The sequence below is a fragment of the Pituophis catenifer genome, unplaced genomic scaffold (genome assembly GCF_029215685.1).
Source record: "Pituophis catenifer annectens isolate HBS135680 unplaced genomic scaffold, rPitCat1.0.hap2 SCAF_2, whole genome shotgun sequence".
Lineage (NCBI taxonomy): Eukaryota > Metazoa > Chordata > Lepidosauria > Squamata > Colubridae > Pituophis > Pituophis catenifer.
This window is the reverse complement of record NW_027256882.1, coordinates 120,994,518-121,021,927: the sequence shown is the minus strand read 5'-3', so window position 1 is coordinate 121,021,927 and position 27,410 is coordinate 120,994,518. Positions and strand designations below refer to the sequence as shown.

The following is a 27,410-nucleotide window of genomic DNA, read 5'->3' as shown; positions in this document are numbered from 1 at the left end:
AGCTTTAGGAACCTTTGGATCGACCAGTCTGAAAATATCAAATGAATTCCCTTCAATCCTTGGAGAAAGAGGTTTTAAATAGAAGTTTAAGGATATTTTTTAATTTAAAAAAAACAGAAAAATTGTAATCCAAACTTTGATTTTGCAAAGTTAAAAGCAGACTAAGATCCAGATGGATTTGAAATAAGATTTTGGAATTAATTAAAAAAAAATTTAATTCTCTTAAAAATATGATAGGACGATACTTCAAAGGTTGGACACTAGAGAAAACCAGAAGGGATTAAAGTTAGCTCAATTAAAGAAGAAGAACATTTAAATTTGACTTATTAATAAAGAATGAAGCAAAATATTTTAACATTGAACATATTAAAAGATATTTCTGAACAATGGACCCAGAAGTTAATTTTTTGATTCTCTGTCTATAGATAAAAGTGTATTTAAAGGTGTTATGAAAAGAGAACAAATTTTATCTGACAGAATTGAGATGGATTTGAAAATGAAGTTAAAAATGACAGGCTAAAGTAACAAATGATATGAAAAAAGATGCTATGCTGGACATGTAAAAGAAATCAGCTGATGTCTTGATTATTAAAAGGGATATACAAATAACAGGCTAAGCAAGGGACAGACACATTTTCTTATACTGAATTTACAAAAGAGACATTAAAGCTTTGAAGAATTTTGTGAACAGAGACAAAAAAAATGAAAAGAATTCAAATTTATGATATTTGAAGAGATTAAAGGATCAAGATTGTTAAAAGAATACAAAAGTGGTTTTTATTTTATCAAGAGTAAAATAGATAGGTTATTATTTCTGGTAACCTTTAATGGATTTTTACTGATTAAGACTGAAATAATGAGATTACGAGGATTTGTCTACAGATATGAGATGGGATATGAGAAGAAGAAATCATTTGTGCAATTTAATACCTATGTTACTAAAATTGTTTATACTTGTGATAAACAGGAAGTCATTTCTTTATATATTTATTTTCTTTTATATAAATATAAAATATAGTTACATATATTTATGTATTTATATATATAAAAGGAAAGAATATATAAAGAAATTATTTCCCATCCATTCATACAGATATAGATATAGATGAATGATCAAGAAGCCATTTCTTATGTATGAACATATATAAGAACATACATAATACACATATACATGTACATATGAAATGAAATCATAGCAGGAATAGGAGTTTATGAATCCCATTTCTAACCTTATTGGGTAGTACTGGGCTACCTGCCATGATATTTATTCTCCCTGAAACAGTAATAGTGAGACAGATTCTTCTGATCTTCTTCTAAATGCTGTCAAAAGAGATTGAGGATAAATACAAATAATCTAGATCAGCTTCAACATTTAGTACTGCAATTGTGAAGACAAATCATTTGCCAATCCCTCAAGCTTTCTTGATTACTGTTAATTAAGATTTTCTAATGTGAGAAGTCTACCTTTTAAAATATGCATTGGTATCTACATAAAGAAGAAGGCATGACAAGACATTACTGTTATTCCTGTGATGTGATATCCAGGATACTGTTATTCCTGTGATGTGATATCCAGGATATTCAAATATAGATTATTCCTATATCTTCACATTCTCTATAAATTGACTTCAAGCCAAATTATAATTAGCAGTAGATAATTATACTAGTTCTCTCCCTCCCTCCCTCTCCCTACCCCTCTCCCTCTTCTGCTATCATTACCTGTTAATGCTTGGGTAAAGGCCAATGATCTCCAGAAAAGCAAGATCTAATAAGTTTTAAGGGGCTGTTTCACCTGGTGCTTTTTTAGCTGTACATAAAAATAATATAAAATGTGACTGTAAGGAACACATCAGTTATCACACAGTATTAGCTACAGCACATTAAAAGATACACATTGAGGGCAATTTTCAGTTTTTTTGCTATATAATAATGTGCAATGACATTAAGCTGTAATTATTCCGTAGGAATTTCTGCAAGAAGCTAAGTGCAGCTTCCTCAGAATTTGTGTGTTGGAATGAGTAGTAGTATTTCTTCGTAGTTGGAGCCAGTGACTTTAGTTCACCAAGCTTAATGTCCATTAGGCTGTTCTTAAATAATACTTTTCCATGTCAGTAAATCAAGAGGAAAATATGATATGGCCATGCTTCCCAATGAACAGCACACAGTGCTACAGATAAAAAATCAATATGCAATTCTTCTATATTATTCTTAATGGATTTTATGGGTAAGGAAAAAAGATGAAGCATGGGAAAACACAGGAGAATTAAAAGTGGGAAATAATATGATCAGGTGCCCTAATAAAAGTCTCTAAATGAATTATGATGATAGCACAACGAAATACATATCCAGGCACATTCTAAGTCAGAAATTTGATTTTAAAATGGGTCTTTTTGATATTAAACTTCTAAGCTAAATGGTATTTTTAGAACCCATTGATGTGTATGGAACTCATAATAGAATACATTGGCATAAGAAGTGGGTGATACTGAGAATACTCCTTTTCTGATCATGCCTAAAAATCCACTTGTCTATGAGTCTTTCCTTAACCCTGCCTTACTCCTTTTGAATACATGATTTTAGCAACTATCATAGCAAACTGCATTGTCCTTGCTCTGGAGCAACATCTACCTGATGGAGACAAGACACCAATGTCAGAACGATTGGTAAGTATAATTCTTATCCTCTTAAACTCTACTATAGAAAACAAAATTTTTTGGCTCTCTGGAGGCCCATTTTCAGTAATTTGAGGCCCAATACAACATGTGATTTAAGATCCCCATTCACAGCTTTAATATGGCATTGTGAATGGATTTCTACAAAATAAATGATACAATTACATATTCAAAATGGAATACATGGAGGAATTGAATTTAAGATTAAAGATGTGTCCAGAATGTTTGAGGAACTTTATTAAGTTTATTGCTAAGGTTGGGAAAAGAGAGATGCAGTGTTCTTTAGATATTTTTCTCTTGATCAAGATTTTCTATTCCTGACACTGCCAGGTATGCCATAGGGATGAGCTAGGTATCCTGCTGGTGAATTGGCTACCCTTTGTCTGCAGTAATCCATTCTGAATTCCTAGATCTAATCTTGGTATTGGATCTTTTTTACTTATTTGAGTTAGATGATTTCCACCTCCATAATTCAGGATTTGGGTTGGAAGAAGTTGGGAGTTCATGGCCTCCATAGTGATCATGCATTTGCCTCAGGTAATCTCTGGCCCAATACATTGTGGCAGTTGTGTGTTTTTCTTTGGAGTAATTCAATTTTCCAGTAGTTTAACAGGAAGGTGGGGAGGATGTGTAGCCCTAAAGGAAGTGTTTTTCTGTCATGTGCTTCATATTTAGAATAAGTTATCTTGGAAATAAGGCTTGGTCCACCTCTTTTGATCTTCCAGATGCAGTTCATATGGAATGCTTTCCAATAATTTTATTAAATAATTAGATAATGCAATAGAAATGTTATATGCCCCTATTTGGTATTTAATTATTTTTACTTTTACTCTTGAATGCATGTTTTGTATTTAGTGTGCATTGTTATCTTTTACATACCACCAAGAGTTTTATGATTGCGATGGGAATAAAATAGAAGGGAAGGAAAGGGAACAGAACAGAATAGAACATATAAATGTTAGGTGCAAAGTCACCCAGCCAGGAGTAATATGTTGTGTACAAGAAAGGCCCTGTTGGCCCCAATCTATGGAGCTGGTTCAGCCTCCCTGCCACTTGAAAACCCCATCAACCCAAGGCAGGCTTGGATCACTCAGAGCATAACAATGGAGACAGGAAGCCTTAGTCTCTTCATTTTTGTGCTCTTATTCAGCTATATAGCCTTCTTCAGTTGGCATCTCTGTTTAGGAGTGCCCTAGTTTTCTGGGTCTGAATACAGCTGTGTACACTGTAGCCTCTTTTCATCAGCTCTGGCCCTGTGTCAAGGTCTTCCCCCTTTTCATCAGGTTCAGTAAAATTGCCCTGTCCTTTGATGAAATTATCTTTCTTCATGAACATCATCCATTATGTGGAACCAGAGCTGCCAACTAAAAATTTCTGGTATATAGTTAGGAACAGAGCCAAACCCGAAATGCAATAGTTGCTTGTTTTCCAACGTCAAAATATAGCACTGCCTAATGAAGTCTACATAAGAACTGTCTGTGAAGTGAAAGTGTACCAATTTTCAAGCAAACGTTTCGAGGAGATTTTGCTCCACTTTCATTGTACCAATCTATTGACAAGCATCTACAAGTAGTCCTCAACTTATGGCCCTTTGTATACAACTGTCTGAAAACATTTTTGGCCTCAGTGTGCTTTATGGCCTGTAAAGCACTTTCTGCATTTTGCAAAATGTTGCAGAACCACCTCCTATAGTCACGTGATTGCGATCTGAGTACTTGGCAACCTGTTCACACTTATGATTGGTTGCCAAATACCCTGCCACCAATCATATGATTGTTAATTGCAATATTCTTTGCCAACTTTCACAGAACGTCAGTGTGGAAACTGGCAGGGGAAGTTGCAAGCTGCTACAGTCTGTCTAGAGAACTTCCTCTCATCTCTGGGGGGTTGCCTGAAAGAGCTGCCTGCTGAGAGGAGCTGAATGCCTTCTAAGGATACAGAAACAGACAAAATCCTGAAAATTTCAGTTCCATTCCTGCACCCTACAGAAGGCGTTCCCCTTCATCCCATGGAGGGCAGCTGAACTCCTTCCATAGGGTGCATTAATGAAGCCCAAATTGTGAAGATTCCAGTTTCATTCCTGCACCCTGCTGAAGGACTTTCTTTCTCTGCATGGAGGAGGGAAGCTAAGATCCTTCAGCAGACAACTCTTTCAGCCAGCCCCTAGAGATGAGAGGAAACCAAAATCCAAGCAAGGTGGGGTACCTCAGGCAGATGGGGGAGGCTCTGAGAAGGCTGCATTTGTGTGTCTCTTTGCACAGGAACTGAAAACCCTTCTTTCAGCAAGGAGGGTTCTCAACTCCTGAGCAGAGAGGCAGCATAGTAAGAAAAGGAGCACTGACTGGGTGCCTCAGGGAGGAGGAGGCATGGTGCGGGCTACAGACAAGTGTCTGTCCACTCAAGGTCTGAAAAATCTTGCTTGGATTTCGACAGGATTTTTAGCTCCTAACAGAAGCCTCCTGTGGTCTCCCTCAATCCCTTGGGACACAATGAATGGAGGGATTGTGATTGTTCAGCAAAGCAGTCGTGCGAGTAGTGGGTGAGGAAATACATATATGATCATACAATATGATTATTTTTTTCCCAATGGTCTTTTAGTCCCCAGTATGGTAAATGGTGCCAATCTTTTATAAACATAACTTGCAATAGAAGCCTACATGTTTAGAATATTTTCATGCCCAGCTAGATGTAAACAGAAGATAAGATCCTGGTGAGCCATCCTCACTATGAGGTTTCTTTGGTAATTGTATGCCAGTCATATTACCACTTGGGCCCCAAAATTAATTCTCTAGTGTCCTTCAGATATTTTGGACTCTTCAGTCCCAGTTAAAAATAAATAATGGCAGGGATGTCCATGGGGGGAAGGGGAAATCAAGCTATATAACTATCAGATATATATATACCTGTTTTGGCTTAATGAAAATAATATGGGGTTGGAATTGATCTTTGAAAAAAATATGGAGTAAAATGTAATCACTAAGTAATAATATTTTTACCTAATCTTTTCTAGGATGACACTGAACCATACTTCATTGGAATATTTTGTTTTGAGGCTGGAATTAAAATTATTGCCTTAGGATTTGCTTTCCACAAGGGATCCTACCTAAGGAATGGGTGGAATGTGATGGATTTTGTGGTGGTTCTCACCGGGTGAGTAGCTGATTTCTTAATTGCCATCAGTTCTTAATGTTTGCCTGCTAGTTCTCATTAATAGTCACTGACCAATGACTAGACCAGGAAGAAGATCTGAAAATCTTTGGCTTTGTTGCAGCAGAAGAGGAATAACTAGTCTGAAAAGCAGAGATTACTTGGCCTTAATCTTCTGATTTAAATTTATGTAATATATAAAACATAGAATTTTTAATGTATCTATGCTGATTACAGCAGGTAACATGATTTCAGTAAGTTGAATGCTGATTCAGCTGCTTTGGCCAAGTTATTATTTACTACTAGCATCACCACACAAAAATTGAATATGTGATTTACATAAAATCATTACATGTATCACCTTTAACTTAGTAAATTACAATTTAGTCTCAGGGTGCCTTACTATGCATTGCTGCTTGTGTATCACACATTTGCAAACCTGTTAAAAATAGTTACAGAATATGTTCTGGAAGTGGGAGATGCATATAGCCAACCAATAATAACCAGTTAAGTATCTCCTATACCTGGTCTTTATGTAGTATAAATAGTCTATATATTCCTTTTTTGGCTGTTTGTATTCTGTTTGTAATAAAACTTTCCCTCCACTCAGCTCAAATCATTTTGAAAATTTGTAGGGCCAGTACAGAAAAAGTTATATCTTTCTTATAACTGTTGTGATGTTGTTTCAAAATTTCCTCTCTGCTGTTAAAATCCTGCTTTGGTCTTCAATCTTACAAAAACAGGCAGAAAATTAGCCGTGTTCTTTGCTAAATACCAAGCTGATGTTGCTTTGCCTTTTTCATTTGCCAATTTTTATATATGAAATTTTTGCGCATTGTGCTGTTTTTAACAGTATAACTTTGAGAATGGCGCATGAACATGGCATTCTGGATCTATATGTGTAACAGGTACATCGTGTCTGTAATGCAGTGTCTTCTCACTTTGCTAGTTTGCAGCAGGGCTTGTTTTATGCTGCTTCACAGCCTGCTAGCAATTTCTTGAGAACAAAAAGTCCTTTCTCTGAGCAAAGACCTTAGTTTACTGAGCTAAGTAGCTTGAGATGAACACATACTCTGCAGAGATGAGCATACATGTTAAACAACTTGCAATTTAGAATGACTGTGTTTTGCTGCTGCTGCCTATTCCTTTCCATCATGCTTTGTTACAGTAGTAATGTGTTTTACTTCTAGAGTTTCATCTGGTGGTGGCGGTGAGGGTGTCTCAGGGTAGGGTCAAAAAAGTCAAGAGGCTGCCATGATCATGCAACACATGTTGAAGATGGCCATCCTCTTGTGATTTTTTTTTTTACCATTCTCTCTGAACATTCCTGCCTAGTAGCTTCCTATATATAATTAGTGGTTTGACTGCAGGGATAGCCTAACTTAAAAAAATATATATTCCTAGTTGGATAGGTTCTGTTATATTAGAAGAAAAAATTAAAATATTTTCTTTCTTCTGAAACGAAAGTAACACTAAATTTGATCAAGGGAAATCAAGTCCAAATGTCATTTCAATTAGGAAATTGATAGAATATTTAGTTTTGAGAAAATTAATACATCATCAACTAAGTCCCTAAATATTTGAGATTAAAAAAATAAAAATAATAATGCCCTTTAATACAAATGCTGATATAACAAAGGTACGTAATAATGTCATAAGTTCTAATTTTTGGAAGAGATACTCAAGGCAAGATTCCTACTATATGGAATTCTCTTTCTGCTCTGAGTTTATTGTCTTTCTTTCTTCTTCATAGTGTTTGCAGATTTGTAATTTATAGTATACCAGAAAGCTCTCAAAAGCAAGAGTTTCAAAATGTTTTTTTCCCCCTCAGATTGAAGAATATATCATTAAGGAAATCTTGTGAAATCTATTTACTCATTTTTCCAACATATTAATTTGTATATTCTTTTTTTAAGACATGTTCTTGGATTCTAGAATTACATTTTGAATAATATTTGGGATGTTGTATATTGGACCATGACAGTTTAGGAAGGTGCAGTATATGGTCTTTACTGGTTGAAAATTGCAAATGAAATGGTAGATTTCCATAAAGGAAGTTATGACAATATGGCACTTTGTACAACAGAGATAAAATGAATGTAATATTTTAGTTTTTTGCATTAAAGATTAGAATCAGACCTTTAAGGGCAGAATGTTTATATTAGTGATTATATAATTGATAGCAGTTTTCTGGTATCTTCATTTATATGAAAGTATTTATCTTTTGATTTGTTTGTTTATATATATATTAAGGAATAAAATAGACAAATACATATAGAAACCATAATCTCCTTCATGTAACTTGATTAGCATCGAGAAACAGAAGACTATAGTGTTCAGCATTTTACCACAATGCCTTAACAAGATATTAGTAAGATGAATTAACATTACAGCTGAACATTGCAGAGGTAGAGCCCTAAGTCTTCATGTTTTGTGTTTTGTTTTGCTGAAAAGTTATTCCAGATGTACTGCATGTGTGCCTTGAAGGATAAAAAATGCAGCAGTCCACTGAACATTTCCCTTAAATAAACTTCATCATTATTAGGATGTGTTAATACAAATATATTACTGCCCTATCGCAATGATCTAGAAGTGAGCTTTGTGTTTTTTAGACTTTAGAAATGATCTGTTTAGATCAAGATTTCTTGAACTAAATCAGTGCAAATGCAAGTTAGGATGATCATGTGTTTCAAATATTACTTGATCGCCACCATTGCCATCTACTTAAAATGCCACTGCCTGCTGCATTCCTCACAAGATGCAGCTTTTTAGTATGCCAGACCATATTTGTTTCTTGATTAGGGAGTCTTCCCTGCATTATTACTTAAAGGAGCTTTCTAGTTTCTAGACGTGTCGTGAATGCCAGGCAGCCTTTCTACACAGCCTGAATGGTAAAAAGAGAAAGAGGTTTCCCTTTAGTTATGCTGAGAAGTAGCTGGACAAGTACACTAGCAGACCTCGGGTTTGAAGACAAATTGTAATAACTGGTTCTTGGGGAAAAAACAATTTATTCTTCTCTAGATATCATTAACATGTCAAAATAGTAGATTTAATATAAAAAAATTAAGTCTTCCTTTCCCCTCTCAAAATTAATTATTTTGGTTCAATTTTTATATAACCCAGCAGTTATTCCCACAGATTCCAATGTATGTAAATTATATACTTCTTTTACTCCAATTTGATTTAACTATATTAGTATATTTATTTATTTAATTTAATTTAATTTAATTTAATTTGTATACCGTCCTTCTCCCAAAAGGGACTCAGGGTGGTGAACAGCCAAAATTAAAATACATACAATACAAAAGTTAAGATAATTAAAAGAGATTAAATCAATCGGCCTCCCAATTTAAAACCCCAAATCTATAAAATTTAAAAATCCCATTAAAAACCATTTAGGCTAGTCCGGCTTGCTGGAATAAATAAGTCTTCAGGGCCTTATGGAAGGTCTGGAGGTCCGGGATCAGTTGTATTCCAGGAGGTAGCTCATTCCACAGGGCGGGTGCCCCCACAGAGAAGGCTCTCCACCTGGGGGCTGCCGGCCAACATTGCTTGATCGACGGCACCCTGAGGAGGCCCTCTCTGTTGAGAGCGTATTGGCCGGTGGGAGGTTATTGGTAGCAGCAGGCGGTCTCATAGGTACCCTGGCCCTAAGCCATGGAGCGCTTTAAAGATGAGAACCAACACCTTAAAGCGCACCTGGAAGACCACCAGGAGCCAGTGCAGCTCGCGCAGGAGAGGTGTTACATGGGAGCGCCACATCGCTCCCATAATCACCCGCACGGCAGCATTCTGGACCAGTTGGAGCCTCCGGGTGCTCCTCAAGGGGAGCCCCATGTAGAGAGCGTTGCAGTAGTCCAGGCGAGATGTGACGAGGGCATGGGTGACTGTGCATAAGGAGTCCTGATCCAGAAATGGGCACAACTGGCATATCAGGCAAACCTGATAAAAAGCCCCCCTGGCCACGGCTGTCATATGCTCTTCTAAAGACAGCTGTGTGTCCAGGAGGACACCCAAGTTGCGAGCCCCCTCTGTTGGGGTCAGTGACTCGCCCCCAATAGCCAGCGATGGCACCAGCTGGCTATATTGGGATGCCAGCATCCACAGCCACTCGGTCTTGGAAGGGTTGAGTTGAAGCCTGTTCCTCCCCATCCAGACCCACACGGCCTCCAGACACTGGGACATCACTTCGAGGGCATCATTGGGTTGGTCTGGAGTGGAGATGTACAGCTGAGTGTCATCAGCGTACAGATGGCATCGCACCCCAAAACCACGGATGATCTCACCCAGCGGCTTCACATAAATGTTGAACAGGAGCGGCGAGAGGACCGACCCCTGCGGCACCCTGCAAACAAGGCGCCTCGAGGTCGACCTCTGCCCCTCTGCCAACATGGACTGTGACCGGTCAGAGATAGGAGGAGAACCACTGCAGCACGGTGCCTCCCATCCCTAATCCCCCCAGCCAGCGCAGCATGATACCATGTTCAATGGTATCAAAAGCCGCTGAGAGGTCTAACAGGACCAGAACAGAGGAAGAGGCCTATCCCGGGCCCTCCAGAGATCATCCACCAATGCAACCAATGCCGTCTCCGTGCTGTACCCAGGCCTGAGGCTGGACTGGCACGGATCTAGATAGATGGTTTCATCCAGGTACTGTGGGAGCTGTCGCGCAACCACACTCTCAACAACCTTCGCAATAAAGCGAAGGTTGGAGACTGGACGGTAGTTTGCCAGAACAGCCGGGTCCAGAGAAGGCTTCTTGAGGAGGGGCCTCACCACCACCTCTTTCAAGGCAGGAGGCAAGAAACCTTCTCTCAAAGAAGCATTTATAATCCTCTGGAGCCAGCCTTGTGTTACCTCCCGGGTGGCCAGTACCAGCCAGGAGGGTCACGGGTCCAATAAACATGTGGTTGCGTTTAACCTCCCCAGGATCCTGTCCACGTCCTCAGGACTCGTCCCAGATAACATTCTCAAGACCGGCCTCAGTCACCTAGTATAAAGAGACTGTCCTTTTTGTTTGTGGCACAGTATTATTGCCGCATAAATGCTCATAGACTTGGAAAATGGATTTGATTCAGGGTAAGAATCTGAAACTCAATATTTAAAAGAAATACAAAAAAAAAAAATCTAGAATCTTTTAGTAACAATTCCAACTGTATTCCCATTCATTACTGCATTCTTTAAACCAGCCTACCCTCTGTACAGTTAAAACACTTACCAAATCATAGCAGTCATCTAAATCCAAAGATCTTATAGTCTTTATTAAATAACTATAAGGCATCAACTACTTCTGTGGGAGTCTGTTGTTCTGTGAAGATCTTCCTTCCAGATTAGGTCAAAGCTGGTCAGACATGCATCAATATTGCATGCCCTCAGTGCAATTTATAAATTAACCTTTTAAGAGAAACCATGTCCCTGAACTCAGAAAATATAAAGCTGAAGATACCAATTAAAAATAAACAACTGTTTATTTTATTCACTGTTCTGAAGCCTGCAGCGTTCTGTCACTCGAGGTCAGAATTATAAAAGAGAAAGGATAAGATAGTTCTATGCTGCACTGGTCAGACCCCATTTGCAATCCTTTGTTCGGGTTTGGTTGCCACAATACAACAGGGATGTTGAAAGAATGCAGAGAAGGACAACAAAGATGGTGAAAGGTGTGAAGATTAAATCCTATGAAGAACAGCTAAAGAAACAGAATTTTTAACCTAAAGAAGAGAAGGCTTCCAAGGTCCCTTCCAACCTGTGACTGCAGAAAACCAAGATAATTACACAAGTTTCCAATATACTTTGAGTTCTTTTTATCTTAGATTTTATTTCTATTTCAAACTGATTAAGGTAGCTTCTCTTCTATTGAATTAAGAGTATGGAATGGTTGCTTTTGCATCAGTCTTTCTAGATTTTGTTGCCTCTGTCTTTGATCCTTCCCATTTTATGACATACCACAGAATAAAATAGGGAATATTTTTACTGAGGAAAGCATTGCCATGTAGAGAAATCTACCAACAGCCGTGGTATGGGCAGGTCCCTTAACTTTCTTTCCTCTTTCCCCACTTACTTCTTGTCCCCATTTATTTTTTATTTCCCCCTGTCAGTATTAATATTGTGTAGGAAAGGAAAAACAATTCTTCCAAGAAGTCTGAAGGTTAAACGTAACTCCTGTAGCTGCAGTCCTATCTACTCTGCTTCATATTGTAGATTTTCAACCAATAGTTGAAAACCCACAATTGAATCACTTGCCAAGTGTAAATGTTACTGTTGCAATATTTTCAGGATCAGACTCAATAATGATAATAAGAGTTAGAGGTTTAAATATATTTCTCTTTAATTATAACAGGCATTCTATATTCACTGAATATTCACAGATAGAAGCAAGCAAAATGGTGAAGGTGGCTCCTTATATATACAAGGGGTGGAGCCAAGAATGGGAGTGGTGAATTATGAATACATTAGGAACCAAAGAATAAGTTAACCCCCGATGTCCCATATATACATTATTTACACATTAGGGAATAAGGCATTTACATCTCACAAATCCCCCTCTAAATGCCGGTTCGCTATACAACACCAATTACATTCAGATTCAGGACAATATAAGACATATAATTTTGATGTTAAATATTTGTGCTGTTTAGAAGGTAAAGGCTTCGTCAATATGTCAGCTAATTGTTCAGAGGTATCACAATGCACTGCTTTGATAAATCCATCTTGAGACAATTGTCTCACATACTTAAATTTTATATCTATATGCCTGGACCTTTGTCCAATGGCATCGGATCTGGATATTTCAATGGCTGCTTTATTATCTTCATGCATAACAAAAGGCAAAGCAGGTTTTTTCCAAACATCTGAAATCAAATCATTAAACCATACAAGGTTATTTGCAGCTTTGGACAAACAAACATATTCCGCTTCTGTGGTCGAAGTGGCTACCAGTTCTTGTTTACCAGTGTACCAGTAAACTGGACAGTCATTTAATAGAAAAATATAACCAGAAGTGCTCTTTCTGCATGATATATCTCCAGCCCAATCCGCATCTGCGTAACATGTAAGTTTTGGTTCTTTATCATTACTAGGTTCTAATACTAAGCAAAAGTCTAATGTACTTTTCAGATATCTTAGAATTCTTTTGACTGCTTCCCAATGATACATTGTTGGTTTGCTAACATATCTTGACAATAAGTTGAGTGGTAATGCAATATCTGGCCTGGTCCAATTAGATATATAAAGAAGTGAACCTATGACTGATCTATAAAATGTATTATCCTTGAATTCAGGGGAAGATTCATCAGTGTTTCTAAGGAAATCAGTTTGCATAGGAGTGTCACAGGGTTTGGCATTGTTTAAATTGCATTTGTTCAGAAGTTCAATGATTTTATCTTTCTGAGTAAGTTTGAATCCCCTTCTAGTTTTGTTAATTTGTACACCAAGGTATTTGTTTACTTTACCTAGAGATTTCAACGAGAAATGTTCGTTTAGCTTATTTACAAAGGTTTCTCTTCTCTCCTTGTGTTTTCCTATATATAAAATATCATCTACATAAATTAATACAAATTCAATATGATCATCACTCTTTTTTACAAAGAAACAGTTATCAGCAGTGGTAGCGTTGAAATCCATGGTCTTAAGTACTTTTACCAAGCAATCGTACCATCTTTTGCCAGATTGCTTTAATCCGTATAGACTCTTGTTCAATAGCCAAATTTCATTCTTATTAGTGTATTGACTGTGTGGTGCTCTTACATATATTTCCTTATCTAGTTTTGCGTGTAAATACGCAGTCTGTATGTCATATTGAAATACATCAAGATTGAGTGCAGATGCCACTACTAGAGCTGTTTTAACACTCTCTGTTCTCACTGTGGGGGAGTATGTGTCAGTGTAGTCCTCCGGATATTTTTGTGCATAACCTTGTGCAACCAATCTAGCTTTGTATAGAATATTGCCTCCTTCTAGATTCTTAATTTTATAAATCCACCTGGTACCTATAATCGTTTTATCTTTAGGTGCAATCGCAGGTGTAAACACATTTAATCCTTGCAAACTTTCCATCTCTTTTTTCATAGCTAGTTCCCATTTTTCTTTTTCTTCACGAGGGAGTTTTAATACTTCCTCATATGTATTAGGTGTCATTTGTTCACCATCCATATGCATTATGTAATCTCTGTATTTATTTGGTACTTGATTTCTATTGTTTCTAATAGCTCTTTCGGGTTTGCTATGGTTATCATGCAAATATCTTGCTTCCTTTTTTGTTAATGTGTCTGTCTTTATTTTGTGCTGACTATTTGTCCAAGTTTTGGTTTTGTTTTTATTTTTGTTGATATTTTGATTTTCTATTGTCCCTTCCTCACAAGATTTTGTATCTTTGCATTTATTTGGAAATATTTCATTAAGATGTAATTTAGACCAATTGGCCTGTTCATGGAACACAGCTGTTCTGGAGACTATAAATTTGTTATTATTATCAATGAATCTGTACCCTTTGGTGCCAGTTTCATATCCCATAAATCTTAATCTTCTGGATACGTTTTCTCCCTTTCTTCTCAACTGCTTAGGTATGTGTACGTCTGCAGTGACTCCAAATATGTGCATGTGTGCTAATTTGGGTTTCCTATTATACATCACCTCATATGGTGTTTTATTCACAATACTGGACCAGGTTCTATTTTGAGTGTAATTTGAATAATGTAAGGCCTCTGACCAAAATTGTTTGCCTAAACCAGCATCCTCTAATGTGCACCTAATCATGGTTTGTAGTGTGGAATTCTTTCTCTCTGCAATCCCGTTTTGGAACGCAGAAAATGGACTAGACGTGAAATGTAGCATTCCTCTATCCTTTAACCATTGGGAGAATTCTTTAGACATGAATTCACATCCCCTATCTGTCATAATTTGTTTTATTCTGATATTATGTTGTGTTTCTATGCGTTTGTAGAATTCCTTAAATTTCTGAAAGGTTTCATCCTTGTGTTTTAATGTGTAAACAAAACCATAGCGACTGTAATCGTCTACTATTGTTAGGAAGTAACGTTTTCTATAAGTGATTGATGGAGTTAATGGACCAACTAGGTCCATATGTACTAAGTCAAAAATTTTGTTAGTTGATCTGTTGGATTTTTTTGGTCTGGGACTAGTTTTTAGTTTAGTGGATTTACATACTGAGCATTCCAAATAATTTTCACAATTTTTTATTTTGACACCTTCTGCGTGTTCAGTCATTTTTTGTACTACAGGAAAACTTGCATGTCCTAACTTCCTATGCAAGATGTGAGCACACTCATCATGAATTGGTTTACCTATTCTTGGTTTCTTCTCATTGTGTGTATTTGCGTGATCATGAGATATTTTACATTCATCATTGTCACTGTTACTAACATTTTCATCATCTGCCTCAATACAATCTTCCATATTTGAATCAATGTTATGTAACCATCTTTCTTTTGTTATTAGATAGGGTAGGCCTCCTTTAATCATCACAGTGCCTACATTTGTTTTGTCCTTCTCTAAAGTTGCTTTCCCCTTTGAGAAAACTATATTGATGTCAGAATCTCTGCTTAGTTTTATGGCACTTAGTATGTTATGAGGTATTTCTGGAATTAACAATACCCCCTCTATTTTTCCTAGGCCAGGCAAGGTCACATTTCCTCTGCCTAATACTTGAACCTTTTCTTGATTAGCTACCTTTATTACAAATTTATCTTCTGTAAATGAAGACAATATATTTTTGTTATTAGTGGTGTGGTTGGTTGCCCCAGAATCAATAAGCCAATTATTGTTCTCATTTTGTTGTGTTTCAGTGCTGTCTTGTTTATTTAGTCCATTCAGTGAACCAGATTTTCTCTCTTTTGAATTTTCTCTACCCCCTCTACTATCTCTGTAATTTGGTGGGCTTCTATATTTATGTCTATCTGTGGAAGACTGTCTATAATTGTATTTGCTCCTATACTCTGACCTATGTCTCTCCTTTGAGATTTTGGGACAGTCTCTTCTATTGTGTTCCCTGGACCCACAATTATGGCATTTAAAAGCTTCATTGTATTTTTCCTGGAAAGCTACCTTCCTAAAAGATTTGTGTTCTGTGTGATTGCTGGAACGATTTTTTCTTGAATTGTCTTCTGCTATCAATTTGTTAGATAGACTTTCTATGGATAAATATCCTAGATTGATGGTGTCTAAGTGTGACATAAAACTATCCCATGATGAATCAAGTGAATTGATAATAACACTTTTCATTGTTTGATCTGAAATCACTTCCCCCCTCAAATGCAGCTCAGCTCTTATTTTGTTTAGAGATATCAAATGCTCACTTATGGAAACCCCTGGTTTTACTCTGGAAGAAAAGAAATCCTTAGACATTCTTGTAGTGGTAGCTACACTATCGCTGTGAAACAGATTAAACATGCATTGAATTATTTCTGAAACAGTTAGGTTTGGTTTGATGCTATGATACATTGTAGGAGACACGCTAGATATTATTAAGAAAAATGCTCTATGATGTAAACAATCTATTTTTAAAGTCCAAGGTCTTCTTGGAGGACTAGTGATAAAGAATAGCAAATTTTCTTTCATAAAGACAACCTGGAGCTGTTGATACCATTCTTGCAAATTAATGCCATCAACTCTAAGTTTTGGGAAGTCACTGGGTAAGTTTCCCACATTATTTTGTTCATTACTTACAACCTGAGGTAGTCCGTGGTCTCGCAAGTGCAGGAAATTGCAAAACGGCATGGGGATGCTCGCAACGAGTCTGCGCGGTTCTCTGGCCAGTTCAAGTCTTTCCGGACCGTCTACGTAGTTTCGCACATGCGCGTTGCTCATTTCTTCTTTGGCGTCGTTGTGGAAGGTTCTCTCCATCGCAGCCCATTCGCTCCGCTCCTCTTCAGACGAGTCGGTTTCTGGCTCGGTTCTAGGAGCTCTGACGGCGGCGACTGCTCTTTTCTTTCTCTTGTGTGCGTTGGTACTTGATCCGGTCTGCGGTGTAGGGCGGAATCGACATGGCTCTCTGGGCTCGGGCGTCGTCGCTCTCGAAGTCAGGATGGGAGCGTGCAGGTCTTGAGGTATCGGCTTGTTCTCTAGCTTCTTCGTTGTCGCTTTGGAAATTTTTAATTTTGGCCCAAATGCAGCAAAAAGCGTCTTCATTGCTGACTTCACTTGGGATTTCGTCAAGTCGTCTTCGCTTTCCGATTCTGGTTCCTCTGAAGAGTTTGAATCTTCCTCTTCGCCTTCGTTGTCTGATAACGTTTTTCGCACCAGAAATTTTGAACTGAGCATTTTGATTGGCTCTGCTTCGCTCACTTTGGAGGCTTGCTGGAACCAAGATGGCTGCCATTCAAAATTTCGCGCGGGATCACATCTTTTCTTTTTCATAACGACTTTCTCTGTAGTCATATCACTCACAGTTTTTTGGTCTTTGGGTTTCTCTTTAGCAATGTTTTTCTCTCTCGCTGCTCCGCTGTTTTTCAGCATTTCTTGGAGATTCGCGATGAGGCTTTCATCATTCTTCTGGCTTTTTAATAGTTTCAATATCTCTGACCTGAGTTCGTTATTTTCTATTTCGATTTCCTCCTGGTCATTATTTTCATTTATTAGTTCTTCTTCTTCAGTGGTGTATTCTTCGGATTCTCTCGAAATCGCGTTTGTGGATTCGTTGATTATTTCTTGTTCAGTTTCTATTTCTTTGCTGTAGGCCCTGGTGTTGGGCCTATCTTTCTTAGACATCTTTAAGTATTTATTGAGTCAATTAACCATCCTCTGCTACCAGCTTGTTGCAATATTTTCAGGATCAGACTCAATAATGATAATAAGAGTTAGAGGTTTAAATATATTTCTCTTTAATTATAACAGGCATTCTATATTCACTGAATATTCACAGATAGAAGCAAGCAAAATGGTGAAGGTGGCTCCTTATATATACAAGGGGTGGAGCCAAGAATGGGAGTGGTGAATTATGAATACATTAGGAACCAAAGAATAAGTTAACCCCCGATGTCCCATATATACATTATTTACACATTAGGGAATAAGGCATTTACATCTCACAGTTACAACACTTTTGTATTGTATTCTAGCAACCACTGATTAGAAAAAGTAGAGCAGGAAGCAAAAAGAGAAAGACACAGATTAAAATAGTAGAGGAAAAACCTGGATTAAATATGAGTCTGAAGGTCATGCCTTAGATGTTTACCTATCTGCTGCTCAGGCTATTCATAGAATATTGAAGTAAAATATTATAAATTCTTAAACATTAAACTCGGTGATTTTAACAACCTTTATAATATATTTAGATGACAGTCCTGCACATAGATCATGTTTCAGAATTTAAGCGAGTACATCAGGGTTATACTTGACAAGCTATCAGAATCTATTCTACCTTAGCGAATAGAAAACATAAAGCGATATCAAAAGTGCTTGATAAGAAATGTTGCCCTAAAGGCTGCAGAAGATTTCTGTATCTTTGTAGTTGAAAGGAATTATTTGGCTCCTGTTTGAGTTAATTGTATTTTAGGATTTGTCACAGGAAAAGGTAAAATGTCAGAGAATAAAAGCATTATTGATAGACTTAGGAAACATTTCTGCTTTGTAAAACAACAAAATAAATTAATTTCATAGCTGAATAAACTGGATGACAGAGACCTTATATCTTCTTGTAGCTCTATTATAATAACTATCAATTATTAAGCTACGGAGAATTAATACTACCAACAAACGGGGAATAGAAATTAAATCGAATTAGCTTCAAATGTTAGAAATGACCACATGCTAGGGGTGGATGAACTGGTGGAACAAAATATATAGAAAAAGCTTACTTTTGAAAGAATGTAAGAAAAGTCTCAAAACAAAACAAAGAGAAAAATTACAAAGTAATAATATAAAAATGCTAATATAAAGTACTCTTTCAAAATAGTTCAGCAATAATTAATAGAAACAGAATCTCATTAAAATTCCATTGTCAAAACCTGATCCAAACAAATTAACTTAGAAGTACTGAAAGTTAAAAGAAGAAAATATCTGAATTAGATCAGATAGCTCATCCCATGTTTCAGGAAAATGTTAGTAAAAATCACAGTCATTGCTGCCCTTATTCTCACTTGTATGTAACTACTCTCTAAAATAGTGTTCAAAATGCAAGCAGCGAGGAAGCGCAATTCATATGTGCAGCCACTGGTGATCAGTAACTTAAAAATGAGGGGTCCAAGGACCCCTTATTTCAACTCTGAGCTACAAATATTCTCCTTTATTGGTACTTAAAAATAAGTTTTCCATTTCTAGGTATGTTAGTAACACCCCCAACAAAATCTGCCACTAATACTTGCTCTTTTTCTTATTTTTTTTATCCTGCCTAGATCAGGACTAGAACTCACAGTCTCCTAGTTTTTAGCCTGGTGCTTTAATTACTAGACAGAACTGGCTCTGCTTTTTTATTTTTATTGTTTCAGTAAATAGGAAAGAAAAAAGAAGAGAACAAAAAAGCAAAAAAGCAAAAATACACATAGGGAAACCAATTTGGTTTTTAATCATAGCGCTAAACTTTGATCATGTGGAATAACATTCATCGTTTACATTAATACAGAGGCAATTCTTGAGCAGAGAATGAGTGCATATAATCAGTCTAAGACTGAAAAATTCAGGGTCCCCTTATTTTTCCTTCTGAAAAGCACCTTTTATCTTTCTACTATATACCATGCGCAATAACTCCTTTGTATAAGGAGAAATTTGAAGTTTTCAGTACAGGTAGACCTCTACTTACAACCATAATTGAGCCGATAATTATGGTCATAAATCTTGGCAGTCATTAAATGGGTCACTATGTGCCAATTTTATGACCTTTTTTGCAATAGTTGTTAGGTGAATGTTGTGGTCATTAAGTGAGCCCATTTTATTCAGTGAGGGGGGGGGTGTTGCCAGAAACTGGAAGTAATAAACACCAGAAACCACCAACAACAAAATGGGGCCCACAAGTGGGATGCTGCAAATGGCCACAAATGCAAGTTGATTTCCAAGCGCCCAAAATGCAATCACATGTCCAGTGGTAATGGTATGGCTGTCAGAACTTTGGAACTGGGTCATAAGTAGTTCTGAAGAAATAAGTTGTAACTTTAAATGTCACTAAGCAATAATTTGTTAAGTGAGGGCTAGCTGGACATAATTTAAGATCAGTTTCTTATATTTATATTACTCTTAATCTAAAAATATATTAACAAATTTATGAGCATTAAACAAAAGGATACAATGTGTTAGTGGCACCTTATTAGCATCCTGAAGTTGACAATCCTCTTAATGTGTTGTCTGGATGTCTGGTAAACATGAAAAATCTTTTGTTGAGTTAATCTCATGGTAAAATACAAATTTGCTATTATTTAAGACCCCATTCATTCATTCGTCCATTCATTTTCAAAGCCATCTTGATGGTTCTGGGAAATTTAAAGATTAAAAAAAACCAACTCATTCTCTGGCGCGCTGCTTGGAAGAATCCAAGAGCGTGGGTAATACCCCTCAGGTTGCCTGAAGATACTGAGTGTATGTCACTTTAAATGTTTGTTGACTCCTCCCCTAGGGACTGGCTGAGGCTCAGTTCCTTTCACTCAGTGCAGCCTGAAAGAGTGTTTTTTCTTGGACTTCCTGCTTCTTGGCAATTCAATCCTTCATATTTCTACAACTTTATTTTGAAATTTATTTTATCCTTTATCCATTATTTTCCGGATTCCTTCTAACTTCAAAACTGTGAGTCTGCTCCCTGCATCGTCCCATCGCAAGCAGCTTAGTGCTGCAGGCCTTGGCCTTCCGCCGTCCTCCTGGGCTTCTCCCTGCCGCAGGGCTCTGATTATCATCCCCTCATCCCTGCGAGCCTGCTGCCTTGACCTACATAGCCCTCGCCGCCGAGCTCTGCCTCTAATCGGCATCTTTGCGAGCCTACTAATTAGGGCGATCAGGAGACGCGTGTGCTTGCCGCGGCCTGATAAGTCGGCCGCCACCGCCCCCTAGCATCGCGGGATTTCTGGCAGCACTTTGGGAGGCGTTAGGAGCGCTCGTTAGCGCTCACACGCAACGGCGATCCCTTTGAGCGCGGAAGCCTGCCAGCGACCCTGCACCTACTGACAGCAGGAGAGAGGCCTAAATTCCCTCAAACTTCGTCAGCGACGCCCGAAGCTCGTCCTTTCCCGCGCGGCCGCCATTTTGTGACCGCCGCCATTTTGTGACATCGGAGCCAGGCCTCTGCGGCGTTTTTGGACGAATCGGCTATCAGGCCTCCTTTTCTGCAGGAGCTCCTTGTTGTTAAGGACATTCATTTTGGTGGCGATTTCTCTTGCTTTACGCTACTCTCGAGTAGCCCCTTGGCCTGCTTCAAGATCTAGTGATTTCTATCTGCTTTTCTCCTACCTGACTCTTACCAGACCTTGGAGGAGACCTGTTTTTGGGGTTGTACCCCCCCCCTTTAAAAAAAAAAAAAATTACTTACCATGAGCGATCCAGATCTATCTTCGGACATGGAGCAAGACCACTCTCCACCCCGGCCCAGAGGCTCTGATCGTTCTTCGGGGAAGGCACCAAAGAAGGCGTCAAAAAAGTCATCACGCCCATCTAAATCTGCCTCCTCTAAAGGCCACAAATCTTCCTCGGCTGAGGATAAGGCCGCTAAGCGTCGCCATGATGCTCTTGAGCGTCAATTCCAACAGGCGCAACGCAAGGCTCCTAATTCTGTACCACCTGTCACCCGTCTTGCGGAGGAGCTTCCATCTCTCATTGACCCCTTGCCTCATCCGGCCCCTTCTCAGGGGCTACCAACTGGACCCGAGGCTACAACTCAGGGATTTGTCTACTCCCAACAGATTGAGCCCCCTGCAATTCCTTCAACTTCTTCAGCAGTGTCCCAGCCCTCTCTTCCGGGCAGGGCGCCTGAGGCTACGTTCACACCCACCGCGGCAGGTCTTAGACCTCCAGAGGTTCCTCAACCTTCGTATTATGACATCCAGGCAATGATCACGGCCACAGTGTCCAGAATGATGGCAGGAGGTTTCCCTCATGCTCCTTATCCTCAGGAGATTTCGCAACCATACATGCCGGAACCACCCAGACCAGCCGCACATCGTCCTGATGTCGACCCTGGGGACTACTTGCTACAGGAGTCCGACCACAGTGACGACTCCCAATTTGGCTGTGATGAGGCTGGGGATATGGAACTCTCGGAGGACGAGGATGAACCACCTGAGAAGCCCTCCTCTACGGGACTTTTTCGGCCTTCTCTCTTCAAGGCCCTTCTCCGCAAGGCCATCGCTACGACGCAATTGGCTTCTTCCAAGCCCTTGCCAGACACCGAGAGGTCCTCTAATCCTCATGATGCTCTTTTTGCTGTCCCGCAACCCGACCAGGAGTTCATCCCTTGCCCACAACTGTTCTCTGAAACCGTTCAGCGGCCCTGGGCCCAGCCGGGAGCACTCGCAGCACCCAACGGCATTGACAAAAAGCTGTTCTGCTCAGCGCCCAGTTTACAGGATTTACTTGAACTCCCGTCGGTCGACGCACCAATTGCAGCCCTAACGTCATCCACGGTGCTATCCAACGACATCGCAGACGGCTTGCGCTCTGAGGACAAAAGAGCCGAACTAGTGTTCCGCAAGGCCCATCAGACTGCGGCCTGGGCCATACGCGCTGCCACCTCGGCCTCTTTCTTTAACAGGGCCTCCCTGATCTGGCTCCGCCAGCTTCAGGAGCGACTCCCGCCTGATGACCGGCGCCTCCACCAGGATGTTAACAAGCTAGTGGCAGCGACGGAATACTCCGCAGATGCGGCTCTGGCAGCAACCAGGTTCGCGTCGCGATCTCTGGCGTCGACCGTCACCTCTCGTCGCCTCCTGTGGCTCCGACATTGGCGTGCGGACGTAAAATCCAAATGGAAGCTTGCTTCAGCTCCATATAAGGGATCTCGGCTGTTCGGGGAGGCACTCGACCCCATCCTCATAGAGGATAAGGACAAAAGGAAAATCATGCCATCGTCCTATCGCAGAGCGGAGCGTCGCTACTTACCTTATAATCAGCGGCCTTCCTTTCGGGCAGATCCTGGCACCAGCTCCGCTTCCACCTATCGTCCTTCATCCTTTTCTTACGACCGTCCGTCGGACAGGCAGTCCTTTCGGGACCGCACCAGGCGACAACAGCCTTCGAAACGCCCCTTTCGCGGAGGAGCCTCCCGGCCCTTCCGGAGAGGGAAATGACTGCTCCGAACCCTACCCTATCGGCGGCCGCCTGCATCATTTCTTCCACCAATGGTTCCAAACTACGACGGACGAATGGGTCCTGCAAACCATTCATCTGGGACTCACCCTGGAGTTTTCCTCCTGCCCTCCTCATCGTTTCATCCGATGCCCGGTCTCCAGGAACCCCGAAAAGAGACGTCTGATGTCCTCGGAAATACATCACCTCTTGGACATTCACGCTATAGAGCCCGTTCCCACAGAACACCGTGGGACCGGTTTCTATTCAATATTTTTCCTGGTTCCAAAGAGCTCCGGAGGCTGGAGGGGAATCCTGGACTTAAAGCAGTTAAACAAATTGATCGCCTACCACAAATTCAAAATGCAGTCCCTTCATTCGATCTTGGCCGCCATCAGACAAGCCGACTACATGACTTCCATCGACCTCAAGGAGGCCTACCTCCATATTCCGGTCAGGCCCTCCCATCGGCGATTCCTTCGTTTCTCTTACGACAACCAGGACTTCCAGTACAGGGCCATGCCGTTCGGTCTCTCGTCTGCCCCCAGAACCTTTACGAAGATCCTCGCTGTAGTAGCAGCTTCCCTTCGGCTCATTCCCATCCGAGTCCTCTGCTACCTGGACGATATCCTCATCCTGTCCGACTCTCAACACAAAGCCTTCAGGGACCTGGAGGCAGTTCGAGATTCCCTTCAACGGCATGGTTTCTCCCTAAATTTGGAGAAGAGTTACCTCCAGCCCACTCATCATATTCAACACCTTGGGGCCATCATCGATTCGACCTCGTGTCACGTATTCCTGGCCCCGGATCGTTGTCTCAGCATTGCCACGGCAATTGCCCAGATTCAGTCTTCCCGGACAGTTTCTATCCTTCAATTGTCACAGCTCCTCGGGAAACTAATCTCATGCATCAACATCGTGCCGTGGGCTCGCCTACATTCTCGCCCTCTCCAATGGTTCCTCCTGCCCCATCAGAAGTCCCTGGGCAGCAATTCAACATCGAAGGTCAGGCTCCCTGGTCCCATTCGCCGATCACTCCGTTGGTGGACTTCTCCCGCTATTTCGAAGGGATGCTTCTTTCAAGAGCCAGAAAGGATAACAGTGACAACAGATGCGAGTTTACTGGGGTGGGGTGCCCATCTGTCCGCAAAGATGGCCCAGGGTCTTTGGTCAGCCTCGGACCTACAGCACGATATCAATTGGCTGGAGCTGAGGGCCATCCACCTAGCCCTCCGGCATTTCCAACCCGACATTCAAGGTCAACACGTGCTGGTCTTGACCGACAACACCACGGCCAAGGCACACCTGAATCGGGAGGGCGGCACGCATTCCAAACAATTGCTGGACGAGGCGATCTCCCTCCTTTCCTGGGCGGAGGGGACCATACTCTCCATCTCAGCTCAACACATCTCCGGGACGGAGAATACCCAGGCGGACTGGTTAAGCCGCTCTCAAATCGACCATGCAGAATGGCGCCTGGACCCATCTCTCTTCCGGCTTCTGTCGGCCAGATTCGGCCTTCCTATTCTGGACTTGTTTGCGAGCCCCTGCAACACACAGCTTCCTCGCTTTTACTCCAGATTCCCAAGTCCGGGGTCCGAAGGGACGGACGCCCTGCGATGTCCATGGCCCCGCGGCCTATTATACGCCTTCCCTCCAATCCCTCTTCTCCCAAGGGTAGTGCGCAAAATTCTGTCGGAGGGCGCGGAGGTTCTCCTGGTCGCCCCGCACTGGCCACGACAACCGTGGTATGCGGACCTACTGGACCTGTCAATATCCCGGCCATGGAGAATTCCCCAGGACAGGGTCTCTCTCAGCCAGGGAGCCATCCTACACCCAGAACCGGGGTGGCTCCAACTGGCCGTCTGGCATTTGAGAGGGCCCTCCTGAGGAAGGACAACCTGTCGGGGCGAGTCATTACCACCATGCAAGCCTCCCGCCGGGCTTCAACTCTACGAATTTATGAGGCTACTTGGCAGGCCTTTCGCCGCTGGTGTCGCAAAAACAGCGTGGACCCGGCCGGAGCGTCAGTTCCTGTTCTCCTTGAGTTCCTCCAGGACAGATTGGACAGCGGCCTAGCCCCGAATACCCTGAGAAGGCAGGTAGCTGCCTTGAACTCGGTTTTGTCGAAGTCACCGGATCGCCCACTGACCTTGGATCGGAGAGTTCGAACATTTCTTAGAGGTGCCACCAACTTGCATCCGCCAGTAGTACATAGGTATCCATCCTGGGATCTGTCACTGGTGCTCCAGACCCTGATGTCTCCACCCTTTGAGCCCCTGTCTTCTATTCCTCTTCGATTCCTGACCCTTAAGGTCGCCTTTCTAGTGGCGATCACGTCAGCGAGGCGGGTCTCCGAGCTCGCGGCCCTTTCTGTCCGCTCAGACCTTTGCATTTTTCATCAGGACAGGGTGATCCTCCGACTTGACCCCGCCTTTGTGCCCAAAATCAATTCGCTCTTCCATCGAGCTCAAGAGCTAATTCTGCCGGATTTTTGCCCGCGACCTCATCATCACAGAGAAGCCCAATGGCATAAACTCGATGTCCGGCGCGCTCTCCGGCACTATATTAAGCGGACTTCCCAGTTTCGGAAATCGGAAGCGCTATTTGTATCTTTCCTGCCAGCTTCAATGGGACACAAAGTCTCTTCGTCCACCATTGGGCGGTGGCTCAAAGCTTGCATCTCTACGGCATACACCCTTCGCAACAAGTCCCCACCTGGACGTGTCTTGCCGCATTCAACTAGGAGCGCCGCGACTTCGGCGGCGTGGGCCACACAGGCATCCGTCCTGGACATTTGTCGAGCAGCCACCTGGACCTCCCTCACTCCCTTTGTGCGACATTATAAAGTTGACTCCTTTGCCTCGGCTGAGGCGTCCTTCGGACGGCGAGTTCTGCAATCTGTGATCTCTGCTACAGTCAACCGGGAGCATCCAGCCTCCCCTCCCATCTAGTACTTGCTTGGGTACATCCCACGCTCTTGGATTCTTCCAAGCAGCGCGCCAGAGAATGGATGTTGCTTACCTGAACATCCTTTCTGGGCGCGCTGCTGAAGAATCCAACCCACCCGTTGCGGCTTCTGCTTCCTGATCCTGGATGGACTTGACTCTTGTTAGGACATCCTTCGTGAAAGAAACTGAGCCTCAGCCAGTCCCTAGGGGAGGAGTCAACAAACATTTAAAGTGACATACACTCAGTATCTTCAGGCAACCTGAGGGGTATTACCCACGCTCTTGGATTCTTCAGCAGCGCGCCCAGAAAGGATGTTCAGGTAAGCAACATCCAATTCATTAAAAAAAATTATGGCTGCCCATAAGGACAAAACATTCAGCAGTAGACAAAACATAAGTAAAGAAGGTCCCTCTCCCAAATCCTGGAAGAGAAACCATGTTTTAGATACTTTCTTAATTAGAATGTCCCATATTTGTTGATTTCAAAGTTGTTACAAATAATTAAATATATATCTACTCAGCAATATTCTTTAACTGTTTATTTAAAAAAGAGTTAGATTTACAGACTCCAAACATATTTCAGTGTTTATTTTAAAAAGCCTAAATCAAAACTGATAATAAATTAAGAGCTTAGATGCAGCTAATATTCCTAGGTTTTAACTGAATATAATACTGTTCTGTTTTCCCTCCAAAGGGGAACCCTGCATTTTAAAATTGGTATCTATAATAAATAAATCTGAAAATTACAAGAAAGTACTTTGGGGGAAAAAAGCAAAGAGATGGGTAGGTTGCTTGCCAGTTAAGCAGAAAAATATGATATACCCTGTTTCCCTGAAAATAAGACCTATCCTAAAAATAAACCCTATCATGTTTTACACATGTGCCTAATATAAGCCCTACCCCCCCCATAAACCCCACTTAAGAGCCTGTGCAGCTGGCCATCCACCCATTCTATCTGGTTGCTTGCGGTGCTGCAACCACAATGTGAGATGGTAGTGGAGCTGTCCCACGTGCCCTGCACTGGCTTACCTCAGGGCCCCCGCAGCCAGGCCATCTATGTCCCAACACCTGCCTCATGGCGGTAGCACCAGCAGCCAGCAGCAGGAGCCCACATGGCCACTTCTTCTGCTTGCTGATGGCCGCAATGGTGTAGGAGGCTGAGCAGTGTGCTGGTGCCGTAGCCGTGAGGCAAGGCAGGTGTCAGGGCATGGATGGCCTGGTTTCAGCAGCCCTGAGGTAAGCTGGTGTGTGGGGCAACTCCACCCGCCTCGCCTTGTGGTTGCAGCACTGGTGCATTGCTCAGCCTCCTGCTCCGTTGTGGCCACAAGCAGAAGTGGACTGATGGCCACGCGGGGCCCTGGTGGATGGGGCTCCTGGTGGCATGGCCATGAGGCGAGGCAAGTGTTGTGGTGTGGGTGGCCTGGCTGTG

The 27,410-nt window shown here is 41.3% G+C and overlaps 1 protein-coding gene across 1 annotated transcript in view; it reads left to right on the top strand.

Annotated features, from left to right (window-relative positions):
* Positions 1-27,410, top strand: part of CACNA1A (calcium voltage-gated channel subunit alpha1 A) — a 290,119-nt gene that overhangs the window by 37,710 nt on the left and 224,999 nt on the right. Inside the window, exons 2-3 of the mRNA XM_070937402.1 lie at positions 2,558-2,663; positions 5,683-5,822. Coding sequence (XP_070793503.1) covers positions 2,558-2,663; positions 5,683-5,822 — 246 coding nt within the window. The remainder of the gene's footprint in view (positions 1-2,557; positions 2,664-5,682; positions 5,823-27,410) is intronic.